The sequence below is a fragment of the Lissotriton helveticus genome, chromosome 1_1 (genome assembly GCF_964261635.1).
Source record: "Lissotriton helveticus chromosome 1_1, aLisHel1.1, whole genome shotgun sequence".
Lineage (NCBI taxonomy): Eukaryota > Metazoa > Chordata > Amphibia > Caudata > Salamandridae > Lissotriton > Lissotriton helveticus.
The window spans coordinates 400930814-400947724 of NC_136057.1; the positions used below are offsets into that span (position 1 = coordinate 400930814).

At 41.3% G+C, this 16911-nt stretch overlaps 1 protein-coding gene across 1 annotated transcript in view; it reads left to right on the forward strand.

Moving 5' to 3' along the window:
• Window positions 1–3260: 3260 nt before the first annotated feature.
• The window catches only part of MRPS35 (mitochondrial ribosomal protein S35), a 303716-nt gene continuing 290065 nt past the window's right edge, over window positions 3261–16911 (forward strand). Inside the window, exon 1 of the mRNA XM_078673752.1 lies at window positions 3261–3467. Coding sequence (XP_078529878.1) covers window positions 3344–3467 — 124 coding nt within the window. The 5' untranslated portion in view covers window positions 3261–3343. The remainder of the gene's footprint in view (window positions 3468–16911) is intronic.

A 16911-nucleotide genomic window follows, 5' to 3' on the forward strand; every position in this document is an offset into this window, starting at 1 on the left:
TCCCCTTACAAATTAACAACTCACCTTTTTAAAAGTAGCAGAAGTGTTAGTACTGTGTAAATCAAACACCAGAAATTCACCACCAAAAATTCCTCACAAATGTACCTCAGACAGTAGTATCACAAAATGGCTGTGGTTTCCTCTCATTTGACATATATACATAACCAATTAACTTTCATCACACACAAATACAAAACCAAAGTAACATTTTAATTGGTTCTAAATTTCAACACTTTCAAATGTGTTTTCCCCATGCAATTTTCCATAGGACATTTACATACGTCTACAGCCTGAATGGCTGAACGGAATTACACCAAACTTGACAAAATGGTACATCAAACCTAAGAGGTCAGGAAGGATCTACTATGCCCCCTTATGGTCATTTCCCCCTTCGCTTTGGCCTCCTCTTGTCTCTCAATCCTACCGAGAGACAAGATGGCGGCCGCTACGGACTGTTTGGAATGTTGACAGACGCCGGAGAACCAATCAGCTTCGCAAAGCTCCGTAACGCGAAAAGTACGCGAAGCGGAGCGCTGTTACAGATATATATCTTTTTTTGAACGTTAATTTCTCAAAATCCACTGGAGCACATATATTGAGACCTAGCAAAGGCACATCGGGCTACCAGTCCCTAATATTTTGCCAAGTTTCGTGCAAATCCATTCAGCCGTTCGATTATTATTATTTTGTTTTTTTTTTGCCCCGCGGAGCCCTTTTAAAACCTCCACATCAAACGTAGGGGGTCAGCGAGGATCTACTATTCCCCCTTATGGTCATTTGCCCCTTCGCTTTGGCCTCCTCTTGTCTCTCGATCCTACCGAGAGACAAGATGGCGGCCGCTACGGACTGTTTGGAATGTTGACAGACGCCGGAGAACCAATCAGCTTCGCTTCACAAAGCTCCGTTGCGCGAAAAGTATGCGTCCTGGAGCGCTGCCCGGTCCGCTGTTACAGATATATATCTTTTTTTAAACGTTAATTTCTCAAAATCCACTGGAGCACATATATTGAGACCTACAAAAGGCACATCGGGCTACCAGTCCCTACAATTTTGCCAAGTTTCGTGCAAATCCATTCAGCCGTTCGGGCTAAAAGTGAGGCCAACCGCCCTATGGAAAACTCAATGTTAAAAACACGTTTTGGGACCCCCCTTTTTTCTCGGCCCCCCCTTGACGAACCCCCCCTAAATTTTCAGGGGCTGCTCAGAAACAAAATGTTCCATTTTCCTGAAAATTTCAGCCAATTCCGTCCACAAACGCCAAAGTTATTAGACATAGAATTTTCAAAAATCCCATAGAGAAAAAATCCTAACTATATATACCTACTGGCGACCGCCAGTAGGTAATATATATATATATATATATATATATATATATATATATATATATATATATATATAGTGGAGGAAGGGCTTGAAAAGAGTAACCCATATAATAACAACCCCACTTATCTCCTGAAATGGGGCGTAGGTGAAGGCAAACTGGCGACAGGCAGTGGGCAATAGCTGTGAGGCAGACGCAGCTGTTTTATTCGTGCTCCGTGACAGGGACGGCAGCAAATGTCAATAAAGCTGTCGCGCTTGCACGCTGACAGCAGCCTGCACAGAAGAGAGACGCGCGAACGAAGCGCGCAGTCTCCCTGCCTTCCGTCTCCCGCTCCACTGGAAGGAAAAGCGGCGCAGCAACAGCACGCCGACAACCGGGAGGTGAACACACGCTCCCTAACGGAAAACGGCACCGGAGCAAAGCACAGAGCGGCTGAAGCCGAAACGGAACAAATAGCCGGTATGTAACAGCGCAAAGCGCGGGCAGAAGCAACAAAGCCTATATAATATACAACAATTGCAAAACAACGTTTCAAAGCATAAGAAAGAAACGTGCACTTAACTGGCTGCGGCTGCAGCAGCAAAGAAAGAGGAAGTTGTGACCTCTATGACCCTTAATATACTGTTATGTACTCTATGGTTACCCAGGTTCATGGGTATTGTAGTTCGTTTTTTCTTTACTGTGTGCTGATTGGCTGCTGTTTATTTCAGTAAAGAAATAGAGAAAGCATAATCGGAGCCTCCGTCCTGACATAGAATTGTGTGCCAACCGCAGAGGAGCAGTGTGGCGCGTGAGCAGAAGATTGTGGCGGCCGGCAGGGAGTGTACTCTTATAATTAAAATAATAAAATCCGCCCCCTTCCCAACTCGGATTGGCAGCAGCCGCCGCTGCTTACATGATGTTCTTTGCAGGAGACTATGCTTCTTTATGTGTCAAAACTGTGACTATACAAAATACTGACCTCTCCAGCAGGTGCCTTAGCCACCAGTTATTTTACCAATATTATTACTCCTTGAAATTTACTGAGCGTGCAAATGTCTCTGGAGCAGGTGCCCTAACCCAAGAAATTATTTTAAAATGTAGCCTTTGCAACCAATTAAGCCAGAACATATTTACTGTCACGTTGTTCCCAATTTATTTGTGGAAGAGTTTTTAAAAAATAAATGTAGTTGACTGACTGTCAGACTGCTTTTCATTACTCTGTCTCCGTGACTCCACCCCCTTTATATTGCCACCCCTTTACCTCCAATATATAGGTTCTCAGATTAAAGGTTTTTCAAATCGACCAATAAATAACACAGACGACTGCTGGAACTGTAGCGCAATGCAACATTTAGTCCTATTTCTATGGCATGGCCGTCTGATTTTTTTTATTCCGAAAACCTGGCCATCCTACCTTTAGGGGGCAGTGAGTTTATAATATTTCTAGTACCTACATTTGAATGTTTCTTTTATCAGTAGAGCAAAAGCAAGAAGTAAAGTTTGTGATGAAGACTATTAAAACCGATTAATAAGAATGGGGGAAATAACATGTTCTCTTAATCGGAACAACGCCTAGCGTGCCCAGCCTCGCATTCAAGAAAGCTTCGTTTGGGATCGTTTCTCATTCGCTCTAAAGAAAGGAAAAATAACCGATGTAAAGAAAGGCAGAATAGGCTAAATGCTTCCGTTTCACTCAATCGAAAAACACAATACACAGTTTTCATATAAAATAATTCCCTAAAAAAGTCAATTATTTTAGGGGAATTATTTTCTTAAAGTATATAGGTAAAGTCCGTATTTTTCCGAAATTTCTAGTTGCTCCAAAGCATGTTTAAAAACGTACTGCACGGCATACTTTCTCAGTAAAAATACTGATGAACATCCTTCGAACACAATAACTCAATCAATTAAAGAGTCCTGGCTGTGCATTCAAGATGTCTGCGCCATTCGTGTGCATCTGTGTCCCCTGCGCGTCCAGCGCCTAGCAGTTTAAGCTTTGCCTTAACCTTGTCGGCTTCCGTTGAAGTAGAATGAAACATGGCGACTTCCATGATGAGTCCAGGATGGGTGTATCTGTCATCTCTATGCAGGGTTCGGGTTGTTTTGGCAGCAGCCCCATATTCTACTGCATTAACGGTTCAGAATCCCAGTAGAGGTACAGGTAAGGACTAGAGCGAAGAGAACAGACGCCCAAAATATTCATGTCACACAAACGTATGCTGCGCTAAAAGTCTCTGCCGTTGTAAATCAATACGATGATGCTCGAAAACATGATGTCCTTGAAATAGATCTTATTTTAGATGGTCAGTGATTTGCAGCACGAAGGTGCGCAGGCAATGCGGTAGTACTTAAGATATATTTATATTTTATTTGCATCTTCATTATTTTGTTTGCATTATGAAGAACATAGAAGTGTTAGGACCCCTGTCCTCTAATTTTCAGTTTCCGGTTGAATCGAATGAAGATTATGAGGGCATTTAGGAACACCCATGTTTTTGGTTAACATTTAGTCTGAAATGCTGGTCTGACCTTCGTATGGTGGTCTCTCGACACCATTGTAGAGAACTCCCTGCTGGTCCTATCCGTTCTTTTAAAGCTATGCCCGTATGTGAATGCAGCAGGATGGGATTTACACCGTGTAAATCGTTGGTGCAAACTAAAGTACAAGCTGCATTCAAGCAGATGCATCTTTAGTCCCGAACTATGGCTTAACATCGACTAATCAACAACACATCAATGACCGTAAGCACCACAAAGTCTGACAGAGTAGTGGATTTGAACCCTTGAAGTTTTATTAGCAGACTTAGCAAAGTTACAAACTCAAATTATTAAAGGTTATCAAAGATAAATGGTCACTTACATGAATGTCTCCATTATGAAATTTGAATCACTTCAAAATTAGAAAATACAACAAAATGGTAAGAGGTGTCCTGGAGCATATCGAGTAAATTCAGTTTCCCATGAAGGGAAAATTGCCTAATTTGCAAAGCTAAAGAAAATCTGAAAATTTGTGATAAAGGACAGACAGGAGGTGTGTAGTGGGCTTGCCCCACGTGTTGAGAAGACATAGCCGATCTGAGTTTCGGATAGTTTAATAAGTCCATAAGAAGAATAGATACAGAGCCCCACCAGGAGCAGCCTGCTAGCTGCTCAGTCCATCTTCTAACTGACAACACTCACACCAGACACCCAAGCATTCCACTCATGTCAATCACACCAACATTCTACACAGAACACTCACACTGGCTGAACAGCTGGGGACAAGGTGAAAGGGAACATTACAGCATAACATGATAATTCTACAGATCCTCTCCCTTTTATATTGAAAAATAAATGGAACAACATTAAAATGAAAACAACTATACACAGCAATGTACAAAATATGAAAACAGTCCATAACCCTGGGATGAATGGTAAAACCACATCACAAGAGGGAAAACAGACACACAAAGGAGGAAAGAAGAATGAAAGGAAAAACACTAACATAATCCTCCTCCTTTAATAGAGAACAAAAAGCGAAAAAGAACAAAATGTCAAAACAGCTCACAGATACCTAGTGAGAAACATAGAAAGTATAGGGGAAAACGTACCCTACGACTAAAACACTGTGAGTGGATGATTCCCAAGGAAGTACTCTTCATGTAAGGAGACTGTGTGGAAGGGAACAATGACCCAACACACTACCCCTCATGTGAGGGACCCATGCTAAAAGCAGTGTAACAACTAGTGTAGTATGGGACTATCACTCAAGAACAAGTGCAGCACGAGAAAACACAGATGCAGCAAAGTGGCAAACGCACACAATAATTCAACATGAAGCACAGGGTGACTTACACACACAACATGACGACGTAAAAGCAGGATGAGGCGCAGGGTGACTTACACACAATCGGTCACATGCATCATTCTAAGATTTTGCTTTTCCTAAATTGCGAAAATTAAGGAATCGCAATTTAGGAATTGCAAAATCCTATGCATCAACAAATCTGAATTTTTTGGGGGATTTTTTAATTTTCGGAATTTGCGATTCCAATGGCATTACATTGATTCCTATGGGCCTAGGCCCATAGGAATCTATGCCGTTTTGCATTTTATTTTTTAGGATTCGCAATTTGTTGATGCATTGCAAGGGTGCTGAGGGGGGTCCAAAGGACCCCCCCCTGCACCCTTGAAATGTTTTTTTGAGTGCAAGTTTCACACACACATGTCCAAAGAACATGTGTGTGTGTGTAACATGACACTTTACAAAATGCTTTTTTTTAGCTTTTTTGGAGGATTTCGCAAATTAACACGAGGGTCAACCTCGTGTTAATTTGCACCTCCTATTTGAAAATTTGCATTTAAAAAAAAAATCATGCATTGCATTTAAGGAATCGCACAAATGCGATTCCTTAAATGCAATTACATTTTTAGGAATTCCAAAAAATTGCGGTTTTTGGAAAAATGTTTCATGCATACCCAAAAATGATTTTGGAATTGTAAACGGACGAATTTTCCGATTCGCACCGTTTGCGACTCCAAAATCGTTTGATGCATGTGGCCGAATAGGACTACGTGAAACACAGGGCGACTTACACCCAACATGACAACTTGAAGCGCGAGGCGACTTACACATGACTTGACAACATGAGGCGCAGGGCGACTTACACAAAATGACACGGTGAGGCGCGTGGCGGCTTATACACATCAGGACGCAAAATGAGGTGCTGCGACTAACGCCCAAAAACACACCTGAAAATTAAAGATGTATCCAACATACACAAATGGGAAAAAAAACACCCCATAGCCCAAACAGCGTAAGGGTTAACAACAAATATGTAGAGAGACAAATGACATGGAAATGGGGCTGAAACCCGTACCAAATGTAGCAAGGGAATACACCCCTTAAGCCATCACCAAGAGTCAATGTACAAAGGCTTAGCAAAACTGTAGCAAGAATGTAAAGGGGGGACATGGGACAGAGACCCACTCCTATCCCTTAGGCAGGGATGCTATGTCAGAAACAAAAATGTAGTAGATTCAATGACAACAAAACCTGTACCTGTGAAATGGAAAACAACAATATCCCCATACAGCAATAACAAGTCACTGTCAACTCATAAGTTTCATTTTCCTGTGAAATAACATTTTTTAACGTTAAATCTCTTAATCATGCACCACACTAGAATTACCCCAAAAAATTTCAATGGTGTGCCTGTCAACGCGATAATGGGGAACAGGCGTTTCAAGTACAAACAGGACTTCGCACAGATGAAGTGGCTCCAGGAGACATGCAAGAAGATAGTACTTTGCAGCAGAGGTGACGCCCACTGAAGATGGAAGGGCTCTTTGGCTTGTTAAAGAATTGGAACTCACCACATGACTCCCCGAAGTGTTAAGAAACCAACCAAACTCAAAACACAGTTCACACGTAGAGACTGCCTGGAAGTTAATTCCAGTCCGGACGACGGTTGCGCTTACCCAAAAGGCATTGCTGAGGCAAACAAGAGTTAAAAAAAAATTATTCACCGGTCAACGTAGAAACAACCATGGCGCTTACAAGTAAAACGTTGCAGCCAAAACAAAGTGGAGCAAAACAATCCTCAAACTGCGATGCTGACTTGAGAAGCGGAAAACTTTATTTGCCGAACACAACATGGTTGGCAGATGACACGAGGCAAAAGACACAGCAATCCATAACATCAGACCGAAACCTCCAATCAAAAGATGGCGGCACGCTCAGGAGACGCACGCCGAGAGGCTTACGGTCACAGCATGCTGCAAAGCGCTGCACAACAGCTAACTATACCACAACGATGAAGAGACGTCACTGAAGATCTGTGGCAGGTCTAGCAGGGCAGATTGATGCCAGTAGGTGAGCGTGTCTTTCGCCTCCGTTTTTTGAAGCGGCAGGTGGCAGTGGAACTGGCACCGATGCAATGTTGACTCAAGGGTCACCAACAATGAAGGACGACAAATGTCACACAGTCAATGTAGCTCACTACACAGATTCCGTATTGTTGGCTGGCAGACCAGACACAATTAAACACAGTGCCACTAGGACATTACTCTTACCTAGTGCTTGCGGTTCCCATGCGCCTGTAAGGCACCTCTGGTGTGTGTCCCAAACACATCTTCATGTTGAGTCCAGTTCCTCAATGCCACAGTTGGAGTAAACACACCTTGCAAATTGTAGTTGTAGACACCACTGCTCTCCTGGAGTAGGTTGCCAGGAGCACGCAAAGCACCTCCTTAGTAGCGCACACATCAGGAGGTTGACAGGCTTGTTGCAGAATAAATGTACATGTGAAACTCCGCATGCGCTGAGTCCATAATATATCAGTTACATTAAAGAACGACAAAAATGAAGTGGCTTACTTTATTTGAAGGCACCGTTCTTGATAATGAAGTCACGTAACACAGAGTAGAGCACGCTTGAGTAGGGGCTGTCTGATGTGATGGACACTGGTGGGTCTACGAAGCGTGCTTGTCCATAATCTTTTCCACAAGTTTCTATTACTTTATACGACATTCTTACTTCTTAGATCCATCAGCTTTAACTTAATTCCTGTTTGAGGGCACGTTGAACGAGGATAAATCCCTTCAAGATTGTCGCCAAAATGTAGTGGGCTGGCCCCATGTGTTCAGAAGACATAGTAGACGTAGCCAAGCTGAGTTTCAGGTAGTTTATTAAGTCTGTAGGAAGAATAGATACAGAGCCCCACCAGGAGCAGACTGCTAGCTGCTCAGCCTATCTTCCAACTGACAACACTCACACCAGACACCCAAGCATTCCACTCATGTCAATCACACCAACGTTCTACACAGAACACTCGCACTGGCTGAGCAGCCAGGGACAAGGTTAAAGGGAACATTACAGCATAAATGAAAATACTACAAGGTGTCAGCAAGTAATGCTTCTGAAAGACGAAATCAAATAAAGATTGAGTCACATAAGCAAGAATGGATTTGCTCAGGAGTCTAAGTCTTTGAGCAAGGGCAGAGTTAAAAGTTGGTAGTTACAGCTTGGCTCCTGAGACCAGAGAAGGAGAAAAATACACAGCAGCTAGAAGACAGGTCAGGTTAGTGTCAATCATTTAAACTGAGGTCTACATTAACTATGGTTAACTTTAATGTGAAAATCACACTTTATATGTATGCATAGGCTTGGAATCATGCTGAGCCTCAGTGTGGGATGGCAGATTTACAGTGCCAACTAGACTACAAATTGAGGCCCACTGGAGGGCTTTGAAACTCGAAAATATGACTGGTAAAACACAGAACCCACTGGAGGGTATGATTGAATGCACTACAAGCCCCAGCATGCATCAGAATTTGGACACACCTGTGAAGCCCACTGGAGGGCAGATCAGCATGCATTTGAAAAGCAAGGGAGACAGTACCTCTGTAACTCGAGCACAGCCTATGAATAAGAAGCAGGAGGCTACGAAACTCGGCAGGTGAAGTGAACAATTGGATTGTTTTTTCTGGTTTTAAATAAAGGATTCAGAGGAACCATCTGCCTGCGAGTGTGTCCTCAATTTAGGGATATATATATATATATATATATATATATATATATATACTCCAGATTCAGTTTTTCTCGTTTTCTTTGCATAAACAAACGGACGCAGACCCAGATTGCGGTGCATATAATTGATGTTTTAATGCATAACGCCCTGCACCACCGCCATGACGCGTTTCGGGCAACTCCGTGCCCTTGCTCACATGACTCGCATGAGGAGTGCCTCCCATTTTTAAAGTGACAGTGCAAATCACGCTCGGCATCAACATGGAAAACATACTACGTGCAGTTTGATAAATGCAAAGCCGAGTACATTGTTAATTCCACCGTTACTGCTAATAAATACTGAAAGTCAATAAATAAATATTATCAACACATTCATGATTTAAATACACATAAAATATATTTAAAAGGCATTTTTTTTGTTAAAAAACCCTCTGTAAGAGTTTCTTAAAAAATAATCTTTTTTTTGCAGCAGCAACCATATACCTTAACTAATTTTGTTTAGGTATAGTGTGTTTGTGCAAAATGGCAAAATAGACAATAGGAATGTGTTGTAAACAATAGACTCTCTAATAATAATGCCCCAGTGGGCCTTATCAATAATGTTTTCCATGCAGTTCAAATGGCCTAAAGTGCTATGTGCTAAATATCATAATATTAAGACGATCACAGCCGTGACCTATCTAAGTGCAAAATGTGCAAAAGAATATAAATCAATAGATAAAGTTTACTTAGAAGGAAAAAGAAAAAAAGTTTCATTTTGGCATATGTCAATTGTAAAGTGCTACAGAATGTTCTCTTACTTCAAACCCCTTTAAAAATACATGATGTAATTTACAGACAAGTATAAAAATCTTCAGTAAAATTTAGACCCTGGGGTATCATACTATCCAGTTCCAGTGTATAACGAGTTTCTAATCTACGCAATAGGGCTTCCCCGTGCCCGCCCCGTTTTTGAGGTAGGATAGTGTCAATAACATAATATTTTAAATCCTCCAAGTTATTCTCATGACACTCCTTAAAATGGCGAGCTACCGGGTATGTTGCATCACCATTCGTCATGGCTCTTAGATGTTGTAAAACTCGTTTGTGCACTTGTAATTTGGTACTCCCTATGTACCTCAATTTGCATATATATATATATATATATATATATATATCCTTGCAAATTGGTTCAATGCTCCCGGTTCACAAGGCACTCGGCGTGGGTGCAAGCTCCTGCGGCTGAACCACGCCGCTTTGTATTTATGAACAGATCCTTCCTCGGAAGGAAAAACGGGCCGCACTCCCGAAATGGTTATTTTGCTGTTTTTATTTGGTTTTAATTTTCATTAATTAAGGGCTTTCAAGCGTGTCAGATCAACGCGTTTCGATGTTGCCAAACAAGTTCATCAGATTGTTTCATCAATCTGTTTTAAACGTCATATGTGTTTTTTATATTTCTCCGATTTATTTATATGCTTTATCTCATATTTCAGTTTACTTGCTTCTTTGGTTCTGTTTTTTTGAGGAATGATTACTAACCCCACTGGAGGGGAGTAAACAGGAGAATATACAAAGATTTAGCAAAACATGGGACAATAAAGTTACGGTTGAAAAAATAAAAAAGGAAAGGAAAGAAGGAAAAGGAAAAAAGGAAGAGAAAAAAAAGGAAAGAAGAAAAACGCAGAAAAAACAGAACCAAAGAAGCAAGTAAACTGAAATATGAGATAAAGCATTTAAATCGGAGAAATATAAAAACCATATATGACGTTTACAACTGATTGATGAAACAATCTGATGAACTTGTGAACAAGAATACATCTTAACACATTCCTGAAATAAACATATAGAATAATTGGAAACTACATGTTCCAGAGTGCAAAGGACCATCTAAAAGAGGAAATGACATCATTACACTGTGAATAATTTAAGGGTGACTTGTTGAGGTCCCAGGTGATCGTGAACAAGGTGTTTGGCAACATCGAAACACGTCGATCTGACACGCTTGAAAGCCCTTAATTAACTAAAATTAAAAACAGTAAAATCACCATTTCGGGAGTGTGGCCCATTTTTCCTTCCGAGGAAGGATCTGTTTATATATATATATATATATATATATATATATATATATATTCCATGGTCTTGATGGGTCTCGAGAGATTCTGTGTTCTTTTGAAGATGAGGTGGTGCATTGATGGGTTACATGGTAGATAAAAAAATGGAGGTGGATATGTGGTGGAGGAGGACTTCTTGTTAGAGGAGGTGTGAGAGGTCAGTTCACGGTTAAAGATTCAATCAGCTGGGTAATTTTTCAGTATCCCTGAAATTTTCAATCAGCTGCATACGTTTCCTCCCAGTTCAAAACTGGATCTAATTGTTCCCTGTCAAGTTCAGCCCATTTGGACCACCTTATATTGTGTGAAAATACAAGGAGTTGCGTATGATAAGGTTGCCATATCCATAGATCTTTTGATATTCAAGACCCAGATTAGGATGGGAATCAAAGTTCTTGCCATCTTCACAAGTGTCTCGGAAGTTGACAAGTACCAACCCCTTGACACAGATGTGAAAGTTAAACTTGCTGTTGCTTGTTGGCATGTGATCTCATTTTTTCTTTCTGGTTGAATAGAATCAGAATATACTTTATTCGATTTTAGACATTAAAAGCACAAGTATGAATCCAAATTAAAACGTTTCAGAAATACGCATACTCCATTCAAATAGAATTCCCACTGTTACATAAATTATCAGACAAAGTTATTCACAGAGTGTTAGTGTGGTGGAGAAGCATTATCATAATTGATATTAACTAGTTATACTTTTCCTTACTCGCAATATATTTTTCAGAAAACCAGACATAACCCCCACAACAGTAAACATTCTCCAATAATTGCAAATAAGGAAAAGCCGGACGGCATTGCCTCCATCTCCCCGACTTTAACAATGGAATTATCCATCTTGCCCTTTCCCCTTTATAAAATTTACAGAAGAGGATAACGTGAATTGTAGATTGTGGTGATACATTATCACAGGGGCAATTGCAAAGATCTCTGGACCAGTCATTAACGGCTGGGTGGCTGACCAAGCGATGGAAACTTCCAAACCTGAATCTTGTTAGAATGTATCTATCATATCCCACGGCACACCAGTCTAGATATGGTTGAATATGAAATGTTACCAAAGTCATTTGATACTGAGCCACCGATTTTATTAATTTTTATTTTTTTTTCTCTTCATTTCCAAGACCACTCGTAACATTTCTGGATGGGCCATTGATTCCGGGGACGTATAAAAATCAGATTGTCCAAGATCCATCAGAAATTTTTTCACATAATTTAACCAAGTGATCTTGAAAGCATGGTCCAGCTTCAGAGAATCCCTAATAATTTCTCAGTTCAGTCCTGTGCTACTGGAGGTCCAGACTCAAAGCCATAATAAAACTGGTTACACTTTAATAATGTCAGTGATGTAATAAATCCCTAGCTCGCTATGGCAATTAAAAACTGGGCAACTCGGTGGCACTGCTAAAATAAACCTTAAAAAAGTGTTTTCCACTAGTTGAATTGATGATACTTCATTAAAACCCCATATTCCCGCCCCATACATTGCTATACTTATGCACTTGGCCTGATAGATTATAAGAAGAATGCCCGGGCCTTTTGCCCATTTTTTGGGCAAAATTAACATGAGTCGCTGTTGACCTCATAAAAAGGAGGTGCCTGGTCTTTACAGCGGGTACCCAGGAACCTGTATGCTCAAATAGGACACCCAAGTAAGAGAACGTATTGGTGGAATCAATCCTATTTTCGCTTCTACTGGTATACTACTGCATTTGCGTCTCCCCCCTCCCACACACATTACAAAGGTCTTTTTCACGTTCAATTTTAGGCCTCTAACATCCTTAAAATCAATATGAGGCAAGCTCTCTTTGTAAGCCCAGCTGAGTTCGGGCCATGAGCACTGCATCATTCGTGTAGAGGAGAGAAACAATTGGCTTTTTATTGATATAAGGTGGATCGCTCGCCCTTTCTTCTAGTTCCTTTTCTAGTGCAATTGTATATTAAGTGAAGAGGAACGGGGCCAAGACACATCCTTGTCTCACGCCCCGCTCCACGCGGAATGGCGCAGTGCATTCTCCTTTTAATCCATACCTCACCCTAGCTGATGCCCCAGAATATAATTGCCTTAAAAATTGCACCAATATCGGCTCCATATTTAAATCCATTAAAATATCCCACAATTTGTTGTGCATAACACAATCAAAAGCGGCGGATAAATCAACAAATGCTATATAAAATTTCCGTGCCTTTGCCCGAGTATATTTCTCAATTAAAATATTAAGATTTAAAACCTGTTCACATGTCTCCAACCCTTCTCTAAAACCATATTGGACCTCGCTCAAAATATTATTGTCTTCTGCCCAAGTTTGCAATCTGTTCAAGATAACCCTTCCTACCACCTTCACTAGGGAATCTAGGAGGGATATTGGGCGGTAGCATACCGGGTTTTCCCGTTCCCCTTTTTTAAAAATCGGTATAATCACCGACTCTGACCATGACTTGATGAAGCCCTTTGCACAACATGCTTCTACAACACGAGTCATTAGCGGGGACCATAATAAAGCAGTTGACTTAAATAGGTCAATAGGCAGACCATCGGGTCCTGGTGCTTTTCCACCTTTACTCACATTAAGAGCCTCTCTTACTTCATCCACGGTAATTGGCAGTTCGATGGGCAAAAAGCCAATGGGATCACCCCATTGGTTACTGTCTGGGGCAGTGCAATTTTCTACATTCCCGTTGGCGCTATATACATTTGCAAAAAACTTTACCCACGTTTCCTCATCTATGACAACTGTAATAGTTGCATCATCTTTATTAGTAAAAAAAGGGGGCGTTGACTGCCTTCCAAAACAGGGAATAATCCTTGCTGAGTGATGCTTCATATAAAGAGGCCCAAGCTTGTTCTTTTAGCTCTTTCTTGGGTTTTTGTCTTGCCGAATTATAAGCCTGCCTACATGCTCGTATTTCCACATGATCCCTCACTAACCTGTGAAGAGCAGCCTTCAAGTGGCTATATGATGTGGCACAAGTTGAATCAAACCATCCATTTTTCTCAACACGGGTATCTTTCTTTTGTATTATGAGCACATTCTGTGTTAATAAAATAATTTGGGAAAATGAGCTCAGGATTTCATCATGGGTAGAATTTTCCTGTAAGCATTGCATAATAGGGTCATAGGCTTAGGTAATAATCTGTTTGTTCATTTCCTCTGGGTTTTTCCTGTCCCAGCACAGGGCATAACCATTTTGTCGGGACAAAGCAATGTTTTGGGTCCAGGGCCTACTACTATTTATTATCTGGGTGCCCTTTATTGGTAAAACTATATTAATGCTAAGGGGGAGATGATCGCTCATGACATTCGAGTGGATATGGAAATTCTCCAACCACGTAGCATAACGATTGCAAACAATGATAACATCTATTATAGATTGAAATCCTCTGCCTATAAATGTATAATCAAAGTCCACACTTGGAGTACACAGCATATTTGCGAAACCCAAGTCGTTAAGATGCATAATTTCAATAAGCATCTCTCCCCTTTTCAGAGTGTGGAAAATGCTTTGTATCTTCTTCGGTTTCTGTGTCTAAACCCCACACCCGACCTGTGTACAAAGACTAACATTAAAATCACCTCCCCAGATGGTAATCACATCGGGTCCTTCTAGCCCCCACAGCTTCTCCCAGGTCATCACTAAGTGACTTTAAGATCACACCTATTTGGCCCCTTTCCATGTTATTATAATAATTTACAACAAGCACAACAATATTTGTGTCCAGGTAAATACGTATAATTTGAAAGAATGTAGCCACTTTTATCATTTTAATTTTTCTAACCCCTAGTAAGATTGAAATATACATGCAAATTCTCTGTGTCTCCCATGGGTAGATCGTATTGCTGGTGAGTGGTAGGTCTTGTAACCATCTATATGTATTTCGTCCAACAACCATGTCTCTTGAAGACATAGAATATCAAAACAATGAATAAAGTCAGTCCAACCTGTGTTACTCACTTTGGGTAAAAGACCAGCTGTGTTCCATTAGAGCACACCAATAATCCTAGAGGAAGGTGCGTTATGAGAAGGTACAAATTGGCTATCTAATGTATTACCGGCCCGTCACCCCCCCCCCCATACCACTTTCCGCACATGCATCTAGTGATACTCTAAGCAGATTCCCATCTGGGGCTACCAGTGAATCTGTCTTCTCAGGCAGGCTCTGCTGTAATACTGCACTAGGATTTTGTGTTACGGTATAAATTGTACTGGAACATTGGTCTTTACTGTCCTGGAGTCAATCGTTATTATCTAAAGATTGAAGGACCCCAAATCTGTTTGACACCTCTATGTCATACGTCATATAATCATTTGGCAAAGTTTGGGAATACTGAACTTTAGGCCGGTAGGGGGATTTGGGCTGATAGAAAAAGCCCATGGGGAGGACTTTTATACCAGGACCAGAAATATTTTTATCACCGGTTCTAAACAAAATTTCACGAAACAGCCAATGAATGCAAAGAGAGAGAATTTATTTATTCAATTTATTTATTCAATTTATATAGCGCATTATCACCGGTTGGTCTCTAAGCGCTTGTACTTGAAAAAGACTGATCATTATAGGGAACTGATAACCAGATTATATCAAACCCCACGCTTCTCGGAAGAGTACCGTTTTTGACATTCGCCTAAAAGGCAGTAAATTCGGTTCTTTCCGTAGGCAGAGTGGTAAATTATTCCAAGCTGCCGGTAGGGTAGTTGAAAAAGCACGTCCACCAAAGGTAGCCATGCGGTAGCGGGGGCTGACCAGAAGAGTATCCTCAGACGAGCGCAGGGTCCTTCTAGGAATGTACTGTACCAGCCTGGCTTTAATATAGCTAGGAGCATTGCCATAGACTGCCTTATGCGCGATGCACAGACCTTTGAATAAAATCCTCTGCCTAATGGGGAGCCAATGTAATTGGCATAGAAGAGGAGAGGCATGCGTACTTCTAGTTTTCCCAAAGATCAGTCTCGCTGCATCGTTCATCACTATTTGCAGTCTTGAGAGTTGTTGCTGAGGGAGCCCGAAATAGAGGGCATTTCCATAGTCCAAACGTCCTAAAATCATTGCGGACACCACGGTCCTTAAAGTAGAGAAGGACAGCATCTGTGAAATTTTACGCAACTGCCTAAGGAGGCCAACGCATGTGCCCACCACAGACGACACTTGATTTTTCATAGATAGATTACCATCAATATGGATGCCCAGGCTTTTCCTAGCTGGTTCCGGGGTCCTACCCAACTCCTTAGGCCAGATAACAATACAATCCCCTCGAAAGGTCTTCCTACTTGAACCCACCCATGAAACACGCCTAACCATCTTAAAAGCGGTAAACATTTCACTAGTCAGTCCTGTTCTTTTCCCCAGATAACGTATAGCTATGTCTCTCAGGGTGGTCCAGGTTTCGATTTCCCCTTCGGTGGGGGGGGTGGGGGAAGTTAGCCAGGACCACTGAATAAGGAGTGGCTGCTGGCGACAGATTTAAAGTCTGTAGTGGAGGGTGATGTCCATGCGGAGTTAAAGTCGATGGCCCTGTTTTTGAACGGAGGTCGAGCACCGCCAATTCTCCATGTCGTTCTACTAGTCTAGGATTTCCTGGTGCTCTCTGCTCATCTACCATTAATGGTGAACTGTTACTTTGCATAAATACATGTGATTTAGTGGCTCACACCTCGCTGACTATCTTTGTACTCAGCACTATCGTGCTTGCTGGCTTTGCGATATAGCTACGCTATCCAACCTACTACCTATTTTCTGTTTGCTCAGCCCATCCTTACAAGTTAAGTTATTTTGATTCACTAGAACACCTACCAAGCCTGATTCTTTTTTTTCCAGTCACACCTCCAGGGTACCTATTGATTTTTAACATACTTAGTTAAATCCATGATCAGGCTTAGAAGTTTATTCATATCGCTTGATGGAGAAGCAATGCCCTTATTTTTAGTACTTTTACCTTGCTGTATTTTAGTTTTAGGCTTAACAGTACCAATCAGATTTGGGGGTCTGGTGGGTGACT